Source organism: Sciurus carolinensis, chromosome 3, assembly GCF_902686445.1.
Source record: "Sciurus carolinensis chromosome 3, mSciCar1.2, whole genome shotgun sequence".
Taxonomy (NCBI): Eukaryota; Metazoa; Chordata; class Mammalia; order Rodentia; family Sciuridae; genus Sciurus; species Sciurus carolinensis.
In genome coordinates, this window is record NC_062215.1 from 138,326,368 (window position 1) to 138,343,684 (window position 17,317).

Genomic DNA, 17,317 nt, shown 5'->3' on the forward strand with positions numbered 1-17,317 from the left:
GAAGATTTGGGTCTACTTTTTCTTCTATTAGGTACAGGGGCTCTGTTCTAGTGCACTCATACATTGTGGGTGGAACTGCAGATTGGTGCAACCACTTTGGAAAGCAGTATGGAGATTCCTCAGAAAACTTGGAATGGAACTACCATTTGACCCAGCTATCCCACTCCTCGATTTATACCCAAAGGACTTAAAATCTGCACACTACAGTGATACAGACACATTGATGTTTGTAGCAGTTCAACTCACAATAGCTAAACTATGGAACCAACCCAGATGCCCTTCAACAGATGAATGGATAAAGAAAGTATGATACAAATACACAATGAAATATTACTCAGCCTTAAAGAAGAATGAAATTATGGCACTTGCAGATAAATATAGATAATTGGAGAATATCATGCTAAGTGAAATAAGCCAATCCCAAAAAACCAAAGACCAAATGTTTTCTCTGACAAGCAAATGCTGATCCACAGTAGGGGGTGGGTAGAGAAGAATGAAGGAACTTTGGATTATGCAGAGGGGAGTGAGGAGATGGGAAGGGTAGGTGGGATGGAAGGACAGTGGATTGAGACATTATTACCCTATATACATGTACAAAAAATGTTTTTAAAATATTTCTCACTGTCAAAACAAAAGATAATAAAAAAATAAATAAATAAAAGTAAAAAATAAAATTTAAAAAAAAGAAATGGAATGTAGAAATTGACAGTGGGTAAATGTAACAGTGGTCCACTTTATGCTTTGAATATAGCCCTTGATGCTCTGCCACTGCGACTGATTTTTTAAATGGACATGTTTCTTTCTCTTCTTCTCCCCCACCATCCTCTCTAATCTCTCCCCTTCCTAATCTCAAGGGAAATAGGATTACCTTTCTTCCCCATCCTAGGCAGATTTCTCTCTCCTTGAGTACACACGCATGATAGGAATCCAGACTTTGGGATGGTACCAGAAGATCTCAGAAATGACTATCTCCCAATTAACAAGTGAATTACAACTCCAAGGGAAAACACACAGAATGTAGACTTTGAATCACCTCCTTAAAAGCACCCTGTTCCTGCTGATAGGCAGAGTCATAGCCTTTGGGACAGAAGTCCCCTGTGTTTCTCCTTTGCCCGCAAAGCAATAAACCTTTTTCCTTTTTCTTAAACACACACACACACACACACACACACACACACACACACACACAAACAAAATGGCATAGTATTTGCATATAGCCCAAGTACATTCTGCCATACATTTAAATTATCTTTAGGTGACTTACAGTACCTAACACAATATAAATATTTGCTATACTGTGCTGCCTAAGAAATAGTGACAGGGAAAAAGTCTGGCCAGGCACTGTGCCACATACTATAATATCAACTATTCATGAGAGAACTGAGTTTGAAGCCAGCCTAACGAGGCTCCATCTCAAAAAGAAATAAAAAGTCTGTACAAGTTCAGTACAGTTGCAAATATTTTTTTTTCAAATAATTTCAATCTATAGTTGACTGAAGCCACAGATGCAGAATCCACAGATACCTAGGGCCAACTATATCTTCCTTCAAAATGTTTCCTGGGTTGATTTCTTTATTTTTAAAAGAAAGATTTAATATCTAATTTTGTTATTCTGAGGCTTTGAATGATACATGCCTGAAAAACAAAACAAAAAGACCCTATCTGTTGTCCTTTATTCAATCCATATCACAGCTTACCAGTTGGAAAAGAAAAAAGTCTAACTTGTACTGCTCTTGGAATATCAAAACCCTCAGATTTCCTTCTAATCTTATTCTAATTTTTATTTTAATCAATTAGTTTAATATAAATTAAAGTTAAATGATGCTCACAATTTTTAAAAATTTTCTGAGTGCCTACTTATTGTCTTAGAATTTCTGGAATTGAAATTAATTGTCTTATACATGTAAACTAGAATAATTCTTGAATTTTAACTGTGTTCCCAAACAGCAATATACAGTTAGGCCTATAAGAGGAAGTATATGCAGTCAGAAGAAGACATACTCAATATATTTGGCTCTACCCATGTGTAAACGATGAGACATAGGCTCAACTCCAGAGGAAAGGCTACTTTTGGGGTAAAAAAACAATGTTTTAAAAATATTTACATGGGGGCTAGGAGTGTAGCTCAGTGGCAGAGGATACGCATGAGTGAGGCTCTAGGTTCAATCCCTAGCACCATACATATACACACACACACAAAAATTCATGTTGTAGGTAAAACAAATTCAAAAACTATTCAATTAACAAATCAGTTTAAGCAATCAAAGTTTCTATTAAACAACAATTTTGAAACTCAGTTAATACAAATCTAATAGATACTTGAAATTACGTCCTGCATCCAGATTGGTTCTTCCTATTCTTAGTGTAATGACTTAAATAAACAGTAAATTTGGTGAACAAATCAACCCAAATATTATCATCTTATCAAAATACAAAAAACAAACCAATATACAAAACAAGAACACTAAGAAAAAACATCCCTGGATCCTGCCCACTCCACAAGAAACTAAATACAAATTGTAAAAACAGTTTTCTGTATGTGTGTATGATACAAGGATAACAAATAGTGATAACAGTAAATATATTACTTTGATCCTAAGAACAAATATTTCTTCTCTCTTAAACAGCTAAATATGTATGGATTGACCCAATTAGAAAAGTAACTTTTATTTATCTCTTTATGTTAAAACAATGTAAATATATAAATATACACACAATATACATATATATAATAGAAAAAAAGTTGGGTGCAGTGGCGCATGCCTATAATCCCAGCAGTTTTGGATTTTAAGTCTGACTTTAAATACTACCTTTTTCTGAGGCAGGAGGATCAAAAGTTCAAAGCCAGCCTCAGTAACTTAGTAAGGCCCTAAGCAACTCAGGGAGACCCTGTCTCTAAATAAAATATAAAAAAGGCTGAGGATGTGGCTTAACAGTAAAGCACCCCTGGGTTCAACCACTGGTATAAAAAAAAAAAAAAAAAAAGAAAAGAAAAGAAAGAAAAAGAAAAATAGTAGGTAAATGTGCAAGTTATGAGATTATATGAAAGTAGGTCATATTTGGAGAATGGGAAGTCACTCAACATGATCAGCTTGCCAGGTTACATAACAAACAGAAATGCTTAGTATCAGCTATTCTAAACTACAAAGTGGACTCACACACCACTATGGATATTTTGTTTAGAATAATTCAAGGAGAAATATAATATCTAATTTTCTAGTACTACCAACAAAAGGTAAGTCTCTAAATTTTTCTGAATTTTTAAGAATTAACATGTAACAACAACAACAAAAATTAAAAAAAAAAAAAAAAAAAATTACAAATGACCACAAAAAACTTGTCAATATTTTATCAGTTCTAGTGCGGAAGAAGTGTTTACATGAGCGGTAGGGAGAGTTTTTACCTCTGATATCACCCCCAGCACAGAAAGCCTTTTCTCCAGCTCCCTTTATAATAACCAGGAAAGTTTCAGGATCTTGCTCCCACTTCTATTCAAATGTAAAATAAGATGGTATAAGCATACTGTAATACAAACTCAAAGATACACATTCATATACATACATGTATATATAAATACAACATTTTATAAAGCATATCCAGAGGAATGGATCTCATTCATTCCATTTCAGCATAGAATGAACTTCATTTTCTTTTCTGAGATAAATTAGAAGCTCTTTTAACAAGGATGCTAGATGAATACATTCTGTGATCCAAATTTCATGGCATATAAAATATCAACCATAACTTTGAGATCAAGGTGAGTAAATTTGGACTTAAAGGTATTATGTCACAAAAACTTATAAATCTGGTGAACAAATCAACCAAAAGATTATTGACAGAGGAATAGCCTTTCTACTGTAGTAAAATAGGACACTTTCTACTGAAACATTTGTAAGTAATAGAGCAAAATCACTTATGATATCAATCAAATATGCAAGTGTTTGGGGTTGGAAAGAACCAAAATGAATTAGCAGGATGCAGGGCTGGGGATGTAGTTCAGTGGTAGAGCACTTGCTTAGCATGAGCAAGGCCCGAGATTTCATCCCCCTACCACCAATAAATAGAATGAAAGAATCTGGAACCAAAGGAAATTCAAAAGGTTAGAACAACAGTCCAAATGAAAAACTGTGAAAATTAACAGGGATTTTATAAACTCTACACTACAGAATAAAAAAGGTAAGCACAGAAGAAAGAGATATAGCCAGACAGATAAGACTTTTAAAAAACAATGCAATTCTGAACTACAATAATAAAAATATGCTATTCTAACATGGAAGTTTCTATTTTCTTCTACTCTGGTCCAACTCTGACCTGTAATACTTGGATAATTTCTGTATGTCACAATTTAGGACACAGTATAAGGTGTCCCAAACAGAACATAAGAATAAAAGAGACCATGAAGTGAAGAATAAGGAATTAAAGGCCAAACGAGAACTAATATTTGTTCAACATCTACATGGCAGGCCATATGAGGTACTTCCACATACTATTTCACTTAATCTTTATGACAATACTATGACAGATCATTATCCCTACTTCATAGCTGAAAACAGGGAGGAATAAAGAAATCAATTTTCCAACATAACTGGTTAATCAGTAGAAATCCAAGTTTCAAACATAAATAGTCTTGACTTTAAATCCTACATTTTTCTACTGCCCTATATAATGCACTTAGAAAGTTTATGGCCTTCTTTAAGAAAAGGAAAGTCAGGCAATTAAAAAAAAAAAAAAAAAAAGCTGTTTTTATCCAAAAGGCTGTCATATGCAGGCAGATCAGACTTTTACACTCCTGGTCTATGAGGCAGAATCTGCATCACTGGTTCAAACATCAGAGAAACAAAGAATGGCAGAAAAACAAAAAGGAACTTGTGAACAATGAAAGTTATATAAAAGTGGAAGGGGCTATCTCATAAGGCAATGGACTTCCTATCACCAAGGTCCCAAGGAATATCACATAGGAAAACACCGAGGACTCAAGAATCATTAGGGCTTGGATACAAACCAAGAGAGTCATATGAGTATATGGGATAAAATCTTTACAACCAAACTGTTAAAGATTCTGTGGGATAAAAAGTTCTACTATGATGTACTTTTAAAAGGATCCATATAAATGCTTTCAGAAAATTACAAACCTTTAAATGTGAATAAATCTGCCGAGTCATATAAAGATTCAGTGCATTGTGTAACTTTGGTCTGTTGAGTATCATCACTCCTGCGCAACCTTTTCTTTCCAGCAGTATGTCATCTGCTGCTTCCGTGTGCTTGGACATTCTCTGTGTAAGCAAAGAATAACTTCATGATAAAATTCATTTTTTGTTGCAAGTCCACATCTAAATACGCTAACATAAAAACTTTTCATGTTAACAATAACTGAAGGAATGAATAAACAGGTATATCTGACAAACTTTTCTGAAGTTATTTAGACTCTGTAGATGGACAAATTCCAAAGAAAACTATACCCACCTCTTGAATTTATTTCTGAGTGAACTGAATCAACTTATTTATAATAAAGCCTAGTACTAGAATTCCATGGACCATAAAATAATCTTAAATCTCTTAGCTTACTGTTTTCTAAGCTCTATGTTAGGAACTGAGAAAGTAAAACAAACAAACAACAACCCAAAAAAAAAAAAAAAAAAAAAAAAAGAACAAATAATTCTGACTATATGACTATATTACCTATAGACAGCTTTTTTTAAAAAAAAAGGTGATATCTGGCCTGGGCCATTTTCATGTATATTGAGAAAAAGGGAATTCTAGCTAGAAGGAACAGCACATGCTAAGCCATAAGTTATGAATATTTGGAAATGTAAAGATGTTAAAAATGAGTGGAACGGAGCCAGGTATAGTGGGTAATCCCTTTAATTCCAGCTACTTGGAAGGCTGAGGCAAGACAGTCATAAGTTTGAGGCCAGCCTCAGTAACTCAGCAAGACCCTGTCTCAAAATAAAATTAAAAAGAAAAAAACAAAACAAAACAGTAACACCAGGAGGCTGAGGCAGGAGAGGTAGATCACAAGTTCAAGACCAGCCTCAGCAATGTAGGCCCTAAAGCAGTTAGCAAGGCCCTGCCTCAAAATAAAAAATAAAAAGGGATGGAGATGTAGCTCAGTAGTTAAGTGCCCCTAGGTTCAATCCCTGGTACCAAAATTAAATTAAATTAAATTAAAATAAACAACTGGGGCTGTAAATCAATGATAGAGCACTTGCCTAGTTTGTGCAAAAGCACACATAGTATGTTCAATAATCCCTACCATCAAAAAAAACCAAAACAAAACAATTAAAGATTAATAGAGGGTAGAAAAAAGAAATTTAAGGCAATATTATAAAATTTCAGAAGTACATGTTATACATTTGTGAAGAAGTTGCCTATACACTGACTTAGGGTCTCATACAATGTAAATTTATCACCTAATCTCAGTTTAAGTAATATGCAGGACTAATATAACTTCTGTAAAGAATACAGGTAACTGTATTCTAAAGAGTAAAGAATAACTAAAGAGTAATAACTAAAGAGTATATAACTAAAGAGTAATTAACTAAATAGTAATAACTAAAGAGTAATAACTAAAGAGTAAATAACTAAAGAGTAATTTTCCAGAATTCTGTTGTACACAAATATCAGGGCTCATGCTTAACATTCTTTTTTAACACCTTTTATCCCAGGACAATTACTTAAACCTCAAATGGGAATAATGTACAATATAAAATTGGAAGTCGGTTTGAATTGAAAAAGTTTTAACTGGCCAGGTGTGATGTCGTACACCTGCAACCCCAGAGGATCAGAAGACTGAGGCAGGAGATTCTCAAGTTCAAAGTCAGCTTCAGCAACTTAGAGAGGACCTAACCAACTCAGTGAGACCCTGTCTCTAATAAAAATACAAAAAGGACTGGGGATACAGCTCAGTGGTTATGTGCCTGAGTTAAATTCAGGGTACAAAAAAAAAAAAAAAAAGAAAGAAAGAAAGAAAGAAAGAAAAGAAAAAAGGGAAAAGTTTAACTGGAGTATGCCATTTAAAGTTAAGTAGCACACTCATTAACTAAAATCTAATAAAACCCACAAGTCCATATTTTGAAAGCATTAAGCAATATGTTTATACAACGTTTAAGCTCTCCTTTATAAAATTATGCTACATATTTAAGATTGAAACTAATTATTAAAATTCATTAGCAGATTAAATATAATTTATATTCTTTCAAAAGATTTTAGGAAAGGCTATTAAGCAACAGGAAAGAGCTCATGTTTTCAAATTAAATTAATTTTAATTTCTCACTAGAGAAATTCAAACTTAAGACTACAAATTATAATAAAATAGGGGTTCAATCCCTATCACCAAGTAGCTAAGTGGTAGAGCACCTGCTTAGCATGTGTGAGACCCTGGGTTTGATCCCTACCCAGCTCCATCCCAAAATAAAGAGAGAGAGAGAGAGAGAGAGAGAGCGAGCGAGCGAGAGAGAGAGAGAGAGAGAGAGAGAGAGAGCATGAAGGACCAAAATGTTCATCAGTGAGAAAACACAGTTAAACAAATTATGGTTATTCATATAAGCACATGCTAGGGTGCCTTTAAAAAGAATCCCTGATGAATATTGATGCAAAAATTATCAATAAAATTTTGGCAAATCACATACAAAAACATATTTAAAAGACAGTACACTAAAAACAAGTGGGGATCATCCCAAGGATACAAGGTGGGTTCAACATACAGAAATCAATAAACGTAATTCATCACATCTATAGACTTAAAGACAAGAATCATATGATCATCTCAATAGATGCAGAAAAAGCACTTGACAAAATACAGCACCCCTTCATGTTCAAAACATGAGAAATATTAGGGATAGTAGTAACATATCTCAACATTATAAAAGCTATCTATGCTAAACCAACAAGGCCAACATCATTCTAAATGGAGAAAAATTGAAAGCATTCCCCCTAAAAACTGGAACAAGACAAGGATGCCCTCTATTACCACTTCTATTCAACATTGTCCCTGAAACACTAGCCAGAGCAATTAGACCAAAGAAATTAAAGGGATACGAATAGGAAAAGAAGTCAAGCTATCACTATTTGTCAATGACATGATTCTATATTTAGAGGATCCAAAAAGTTCTACCAGAAAACTTCTAGAATTCATAAAAGAATTCAGCAAAGTAACAGGATATAAAATCAAAATGCATAAATCTAATGCATTTCTATTCATAAGTGATGATCCCCTGAAAGAGATATTAGGAAAACTACCCTATTCATAAAAGCCTCAAAAAAATACATAAAATACTTGGGAATCAATCTAACAAAAGAGGTGAAAGACCTCTACAATGAAAACTATACAGAAGACAAAAGAAAGAAATTAAAGACAACCTTAGAAGATAGAAAGATCTCCCATGTTCTTGAATAGGCAGAATTAACAGTCAAAATAGCCAAACACATTATACGGATTCAATACAATTCCTATTAAAATCCTGATGACATTCTTCATAGAAAAAGCAGTTGTAAAATAGATTTGGAAAAATAAGAGACCCAGAATAGCCCAGGCAATCCTTAGCAAGAAGAGCGAAGCAGGAGGTAATATCAGACCTTAAACCACACTTCAGAGCCATAATAGTAACAAAAACAGTATGGTATTGGCACCAAAATAGACATGTAGACCAAAGGTACAGAATAGAAGACACAGAGACTAACCCACATAAATGCAGTTATCTTATAACATTCATTAGAGAAAAGACAGTCTCTTCAACAAATTGGTCTAAGAAAACTGGAAATCCATATGTAACAAAATGAAATTAAATCCCTACCTCTCATCCTGCACAAAAATCACCTCAAAGTGTATCAAAGACTTAAGGCACTAGAACAGAGATCCTGAGCCTGATAGAAGAAAAAGTAGGCCCAAATCTTCACCATGTTGGCTTAGGAACCTGACTTCCTTAACAAGACTCCTAAAGTGCAAGAAGTAAAATCAATAAATGAGATGGATTCAAACTAAAAAGCTCCTTCTCAGCAAAGGAAACAATCAATAATGTGAAGAGAGGGCCTATAGAATGGGAGAAGATCTTTACCACATGCAATTCAGACAGAGCATTAACCTCCAGGATATATAAAGACCTTACAAAACTTAACACCAAAAGACAAATAACCCAATAAATGGGCTAAGGAACTGAATAGATACTTCACAGAAGAAGAAATACAATCAATCAACAGACACATGAAAAAATATTCATCACCTCTTGCAATCAGAGAAATACAAATCAAAACTACTCTAACATTTCATCTGACTCCAGTCAGAATGGCAATTATCAAGAACATAAGCAATAATAAGTGTTGGTGAGGATGTAGGGAAAAAAGTACACTCAAAAATTGCTGGGGACTGCAGATTGATGCAACCACTCTGGAAAGCAGTATGGAGATTCCTTAGAAAACTTAGGATGGAACCTCCATTTGACCCAGCTATCCCAAAGGACTTAAAATCAGCATACTACAGTGATACAGTGATACAGTCACATCAATGTTTATAGCAGCTCAACTCACAATAGCTAAGCTATGGAACCAAACTAGGTGCCCTTCAACGGATGAATAGATAAAGAAAATGTGACATACATATATACAATGGAATATTATTCAGCCTTAAGGAAGAATGTAATTATGGCATTTGCAGGTAAATAGATGGAACTGGAGAATATCATGTTAAGTGAAATAAGCCAATCCCAAAAAAACAAAGGCCAAATGTTTTCTCTAATATGCAGATGCTAATTCAGATTCATGGATTGGGGGGGCGGCAGGGTAGCTAGAGAAAAATAGAGGTACTTTGGATTAGGCAGGGGGGGTTCAGGGAGGGGATGGGGTATGGGAGTAGGAAAGATAGTAGAATGAATCAGACATTATTACCTTTTGTATATATATGATTACATGACTGGTGCGATTCTACATCATGTAAACCAGAAGAATGACAAGTTATATTCCATTCATGTATGATGTGTCAAAATGTACTCTACTGCCATGTATAACTAATTAGAACAAATAAAAAAAATAAAGAATGCATAAGCAAGTCATGCATTTGTACAGAAGGAATAATTTCTATTGTTCTACAACTCAGTAGAATAAGGTCAATAACAATTAGTTGAACATTTCAAAAATAGCTTATATCACAAAGAAATTATATGTCTGAAGAGAGATATGCCAATAACCTTGACCTGATCATTACACACTACATTCAGGGATTGATATGCCACAATGTACCCTATACATATATACAATTACTACATGTCAATTAAAATATGTAAATAAAAAATAGAAGAGAACATGCCATGCCCAAAAATTAAATACATGAGAATGAGGAAGCTACTTCTCCACACAGTTATGGAACAATCCGAGGTACACTGTGTTTATTATGTCACCTTCTGTGTACATAGACACAAATTTATGTAGAAAATATACAGAATATAAATTTGTATCTCCAGATAGATACACAAACTGCTAAAATGTTTATTTCCTGAAGGAAAACTGGCATCTAAAAGACAGGATGAGACAGCCCTTTGAACTCTCAGTTTTGTACCATCTGTATGCATATACTACCTACTCAAAACAAAATTTTAATTACCTTTTTAAAAGAATGATAGATTGGGCTTATAAACTAAGCTAGAAGACTTAGAAAACTGTTTTAGCGGGCATGGCAGCACACCCTATAATCCCAGCTATTCAGGAGGTTAAGGCAGGAGGATCACAAGTTGGAGGCCAGCCTGGACAATTTAGAGAGATCCTGTCTCAAAATGAAAAATAAAAAGTGTTGGTTCTTTTAGAAGGGTCACATACTTGGGACACATTCTCTCTAATCCTGAAGAACATGTCAAAGCAAGCACTGGGCCCAAAAACAATTCAGTCCTCAGGCCCTGAAGAGAGTCCAGTTTATCTTTCTTCCCTCAAATAAATGATAAAGAAGTCCTTTGTCTCTAATCCAGGAGTTTTGTCTTAGCCACCATCCATGAATTTGTAAAAAGCTATTAGTTTGTACCATAGAGTGAACATCTGTGTCCATCCAAAATTCATACATTGAAATTCTAATCTCCAAGGTGATATATTAGGAAGGTAGGATTGATTAAGTCATAAGGACATAGCCTGGATGAACAGTATTAGTGTCCTTACAAAAGAAACCTTGGAAAGTTCCCTACCCCATGCCTACCATGTAAAGATGCAGCCAGGAGACGGAGAACATGGCTACCTAATGCACTCTGAGGCAAGCCCTTGTCAGACACTGAATCTGAAGTGCCTTGATCTTGGACTCTCCAGCTTCCCAGAACTGAGAGAAATGTTTGCTTTTAGGTCACCCAGTCTATGGTAATTTTTTGGAGCATCCTGGATGTACTGACCCTTGTATATGGGGTAAAAACAAATCCTAGAATCAATGCTTTTTAGACATCCCACCCAAATCACAGCTGCTCCCTCCCTAGAAAAGTATCCTGGCTTTTAGAATAAATGTCAAGCATGCATCCACAGATAGTTTGTCCATTTATTAAAAATATTTTTTAGATGTTGATAGACCTTTATTTTATTCGTTTATTTTTAGCATGGATCTTGACACACTTAGGCTAAGTATTTATACAGGACATTTACAAAGGTCAAGTCTTGAACAAAAACTATCTAAATCAATGCCACTAGAATGATGTAAATGAATTAACAAAAGAAAGGGTATTTCTTCCTACCTGAAAAACAGGACCTTCTCAAAACCTGAAAACAACTATTGGTTCTTGAATCAAAATCATTCATGAAAAAGGGCAGAAGGGGAGAAACATAGGTTCTCCAGTGTTAAGACTCATTTATATGCTTTCATTAATTCTAAAAGAAAAAAATAATCTCTTCTACAAAAATAACACCAGCTATTTTTAACTAAAACCTAGAAAAGGTTTCCATAAAGAGAAACTTATCATGTGAGGAAAGATTAGACACTAAAATCAGAAACAAATTTCTAATATAACCCGAAGTGTAGATGAGGAAGGGATGTTGGGGAAAAGGGTAAGAATAACAAAGAAAGGCGAGAAGAATGTTTCTAGCCAGCACCACTACATTCCAAAGGAGGAAGGGGGATTCAAACTTAAAATTAAGGTTTTCTTAAATCTTCACTGTACATTTAAAAAAAATAATAATAACAGGTTCACATTTGTTTCTATTTTCAAATATTTTCTCAAGCAATTAGATAAAGCCTTTTCTTATTTTAACTCCCCATTCTTGATGCTCTCCATGGGCACATATGAAAGTTTTCACTTAATTCTCAAAACTATCAAGGATTCAGGGATTGGGGGCAGGGGGAGGTCAGTGTGTGGGGGGTGCACCTGCAATGTCACACTATTACCACGAATTAGTCTTTTTTCATAACCCTCCTGCAATATTGCCATCAATGTGTACTTCTGTCACTCAATGAAATAAAAAGAAAGCATGACTCCAGTGGGCACGCCTGTACACCCATCCAACTCAGAAGGTTGAGGCAGGAGGACCGCAAATCAAGGCCAGCCCCAGCAACAGCAACTCAGAGACCCTGTCTCTAAATGTAAGAAGGGCTAGGTATGTAGCTCAGAGGAAAAGCACCCCTAGGTTCAATGTTGGTTCTCCCCTGTCCTCACCGCCCAACCCTCCCGCCCCCCCAAAAAAAAAAGAAAAGAAAAAAGAAAACCACGACTCTCTTGCTTCTCTTAGAAGGGCCACAGGAGGACTCTTGGGATTCTCTCTACCCCTGAAGCACAAGTCAAAACTAACACTGGGACTTGCAAGCACTCAGTCCTCAGGCCCTGATGACTGTTCAGTTTATCTTTCTTCCCTCAAAATGGGAAGTTTATGCCCCATGTCACCACAGTCCCCATGTGATCTGGGTATCATGTCTTTCCACCTGTGTATATAAGTCTAAATGTGAATCTCCACACTGATCTGAGTTCTTTTTCGAGGAAACTCCTCAGCCCCAGTATATATCAACTGACTAATACTAGGGTAGTCTAATCTTCACATCCCCACCTCCACCTCAGCATAACTGAGGCACACTTTGCAATCGCTACTGAGTGGCTAATCTTGTCAGAAGCTATACAGCACAGTAGGCAAGTCAATGAAGCCAGACTGTCTGGATTCAAATCACATCTCCTATATTTATTTAGCAGGTGTGTGACACTGAGCATGTTACTTAGCCTCTCTGTCCTTCAGTTTCTAATTCATAAATAGGGATGAGGCCACAATCCCTTAATTGAAGAAAATGTTCTTGTTTTAGATAAGTAACATAGTACATATCATATACTATGTAAAACCACTCCAAATGAAGTCTGGGTCAGCACATTATAACCAAATCCTTCTGTATCTCTGCACCAAACCATGAATAGTCACACTAGTTAGGACAAAGACAAAAAGAGCTTCAAATATGTTCAGGTCAGATTTTGCCACTAACTGCATGGACCACAAACTAACAAAATATTTTAGTTTAGAGGTTTTAAATGCAGTATACCCCATAGGACTATAAGAATTAATTGAGTTAATAAACATCAAGAACTTAAAACAGTACCAGGCATACAGTTAGTGCTATAGCAGTTATGTTTATGTGCAAGGTCCTTGTCGGTCTACACAAGGGATATAAAAGTGAAAAAAAGAATTTCTTTCTTATGAACTGATAAACTAAGGACATTTAAGTTTGCAAAGTATCAGTACAATAATTACTAACTTATAAATTGATTATATGCCATGTACTATGCTAGATTTTTAAATTTATTATCTTATTTATCATTTATACTCTAAGTCAGATACTATTACTTTGGTTATATTTATACATATAGCTATAAATATATATGTCAAATATGATATTTTACATATATGACATGCATATTAAAGATATAAATATATGTGTATATATATATATATATATATATATATATATATTTCAAAAGAGAAGCTGCAAAAGACCAAGTAATCTGCCTAAGATGAAGCAGTAGACCCATTATGTAAACCCAAGCACTCAGATTTATCCATGTCCTTTATCATAACCTTATGTCACCTCCTATAAAGTGTATCGAGTCTTGATATGAAATTAAGAACAATCAGATGCCACAATCAAGGAAACCTGTCATGCCAGGACTTTTGTACTTGTTTAAAAATGACATTTTAAGTTACATATCACAAAATAATAAGATGAGCAAAACAAAGGCCAAACTTACCAAATGTTGCAAAATGATATTGGTTCTTCTGAATGAGCTAAATCTGAAACAAATGTAGAAAACAATGAGCACAGTAATGTGGACAGTCATGTCTCAGTTTACAAATACTATATTGCCTTTTGCTTAAGCCTCTTTTAGAAATTAGAAAAAAAAGTTAAAAAAGATTTAACTCTCATTCATTGCTGATAGGTATAGCAATCAAACAATATAGCCATTTTGAAAAAGTTTGGCAATTTCTTACAAAACTAAAAAACTAAATACATTCTTACCATATGATCTAGCATCCCACTCCTCAACTCCTTTTTACCCCCTCCAATACTGGGGATAGAACCCAGGGACATTTTTACTCCCGAGTTATACCCCTAACCCTTTTTATTTGAGATAGGGTCTCTCTAAGTTGCTGAGGCCAGTCTTGAACTTGCAATCATCTCTGCCTCAAACTTCTGAGTCACTGGGATTATATGTGCCACTCTACCCAGCTCCCACTCCTTGTGTCTTACCAAGTAAGTTGAAAACTTATGTCTATAAGAAAATCTTCACATGAATTTTATGCTAACTTCATTTATAATTGCCAAAATATGGAAGTAACCGAGATGTCCTTTAATGGGTAAAGTACAATCCAACTTTGGTACATCTATAAAATGCAATATTATTTAGCAATAATAAAGAGAAATGAGCTATTGTGTCACACATAAAAAAAAAAGGAGAAAAATGTGTACTGCTCAGTGAAAGTCATCAATATGAAAAGACTATGATTTCAAGTGTATGGTATTCTGAAAAAGGCAAAACTATGAAATAGAAAGATCATTAGTTGCCAGAGGTCTGAGAGAGGAAGGGAAGGATGAATAGGTGGAGACAGAAAATGTTTAGGGCAGTGAAAATAATTCATATTATACTGTAATACTGGGTACATGGCATTATACATTTGTCAACATTTTCTGCTCAAATTTTCTACAAACCTAAAAATACTCTAAAAAATAAAGTGTATTAATTTTTTCAAGTTTGGTAAGGAAGCAATAAAATAGGTATTCTCAGACACTGCTGAGAGAAATATAAGTTGGTACTGCTTTTCTAGTAGGAGGTGTGCAAATATAGATCCACAATTTTTAAGAAGATTAGCTGGGTGTGGTGACACATGCTATGGTCCCAGTACTCAGGAGGTTGAGACAGAAGGATCACTTGAGCCCAAAAATTCATGGCCAACCTGGGTAACACAGAGAGACCCTGACACATTAAGAAGGGGAAAAAAAAAAAAAATCCCTTCCCCCAGTAATTCTACCAGCATTTGCAAAGTTTGATTTATAAAGATGTTCACAATTATTTACAAAAAGGAAAAGCTGGAAGCAAAGTAAATAGAGTAACATTTTTTAAATTGTCATCTATATACAACAATGACATGGACACTAAAAATACTTATTTAGAAATATTTAAATAACATGGAAAAACAATTATGACAGAAATTACATAAAGGAAGCAAGTTACAAAACAACAATTACAAGACATTTTTAAATCTCTTGTTTTAAAAGTATTATTATAGGAGTACAAAGTTAATACACAGTTTAGCAAAAGTGATCAATGACAAATCTCACAATGGCGGAAGAAGCGGGAAGCTGGAAAGGTGCATGAAGGAACACGGAGTTTTTTGTTTTGTTTTGTTTTGTTTTAAAACATGGAGTTTTGAAAACTATATCCAGATGATGGTTACAGAACTACATACACACGTAAAAGTTCACCAAGCTGTAAACTTCAGAATGTATATTTAAGCACCTCATTTAAATAATTAAGAAAGTACAAAGCAACATGTTGTGATGGGCTGACAGATCTGGCTCCATGAGAATGTTATAGGCCAGACAGACTCCATTTTGCTCTGAGACTCCATGTTATGTAGGAAATAAGCTTCTCCCACGGGAATACCCCGCCTCTGTACCCATCAACAATTGCTTAGCTTCTCCCATGGGAACTCATCGCCTCTGTCTCCATCATCAGTTACTTGGTATGACATGTTTAACAATATAAAATGACAATTCCTATGTAATGAAAAATTGCTCTCTTTTGATTTCTATTGCTCCTAACTAACGTACCATGTAAACGTAATTGTGTGGTTATTAGTAATCACTCTTTAGTTTGTACCTAGGTGACCCACTTCCCCCTCTGTTGATGATCTCATGATGTTAATGTGTAATTTAGAATCATAGCAATATTCATTTAAGATTAATGTAATTTTTGGTATAAGAACCCCTACAACCCTGTGGTCAGGGCTGTTCTTCCAATAGCCATTCTTTGGGGCATTGTGTGAGACGGTCAGCCGCCCAGCTTAATAAAGACTCTCAAATTTGGACTTCTCAGTGGTGATAGGTCTGTTCTTAAGTTGCACCCCATAACAATGTGGGGAGGGTAGTGACTAGAAGGGGCATGAGACAGGCTTCCGGGATGCTGTTCTTAGCTTGCTTCTGAACCAGGCGCCAGTGATTTTGTCATGTTTTCTTTGTGAAGATCTCATCAAACTATACCTTTACCCTCCGGGGTCCTTTAAAAAAGTTTGCACCAAATCACATCTCTTGCCCTTGAGAAACTCACAATGTAGTGACAGTGCACACAAAAATACTGAAGTTGGAATATATTGGGATACATACTTCTTGTTTAAGAAGTTAAATTTAAGATATATGGAGAGAAGTCAAAGCTGGAATCAGTCACAGCAGACTGAGAAGAGCTGTGCAGATACATTCACTATCTAGTGGAATTAATGAATTACCAGTTTAGTGTTTTCAAGGATATGTGGAAATTATAGGAGGAACAATAGCCTGAGGCTTCAAAAAAAAAAAATAAGACAATATGATCATTGTTACCACCTATAACCATATCTGAAGATGCCAAAATTTATAAAAAAAATTCATAATCCAACTGACTCTTCAAAATTTTATTAACTTTCTTTTTTTTATTGTAAACAAATGGGATACATGTTGTTTCTCTGTTTGTACATGGAGTAAAGGCATACCATTTGTGTAATCATAAATTTACATAGGGTAATTGTGTTTGATTCATTCTGTTATTTTTTCCTCCCCCCCCTCACCCCTCCCACCCCTCTTTTCACTCTATACAGTCCCTCCTTCCTCTATTCTTGCCCCCCTCCCACCCCCCATTATATG

General features: G+C 35.0%; 1 protein-coding gene across 1 annotated transcript in view; it reads right to left on the reverse strand.

Annotated features, from left to right (window-relative positions):
* The window catches only part of Hibch (3-hydroxyisobutyryl-CoA hydrolase), a 95,783-nt gene extending 81,573 nt beyond the window's left edge, over positions 1 to 14,210 (reverse strand). Inside the window, exons 1-3 of the mRNA XM_047543753.1 lie at positions 14,172 to 14,210; positions 5,133 to 5,273; positions 3,404 to 3,488 (exon numbers count right to left, since the gene is read on the reverse strand). Coding sequence (XP_047399709.1) covers positions 3,404 to 3,488; positions 5,133 to 5,270 — 223 coding nt within the window. The 5' untranslated portion in view covers positions 5,271 to 5,273; positions 14,172 to 14,210. The remainder of the gene's footprint in view (positions 1 to 3,403; positions 3,489 to 5,132; positions 5,274 to 14,171) is intronic.
* Positions 14,211 to 17,317: the final 3,107 nt, after the last annotated feature.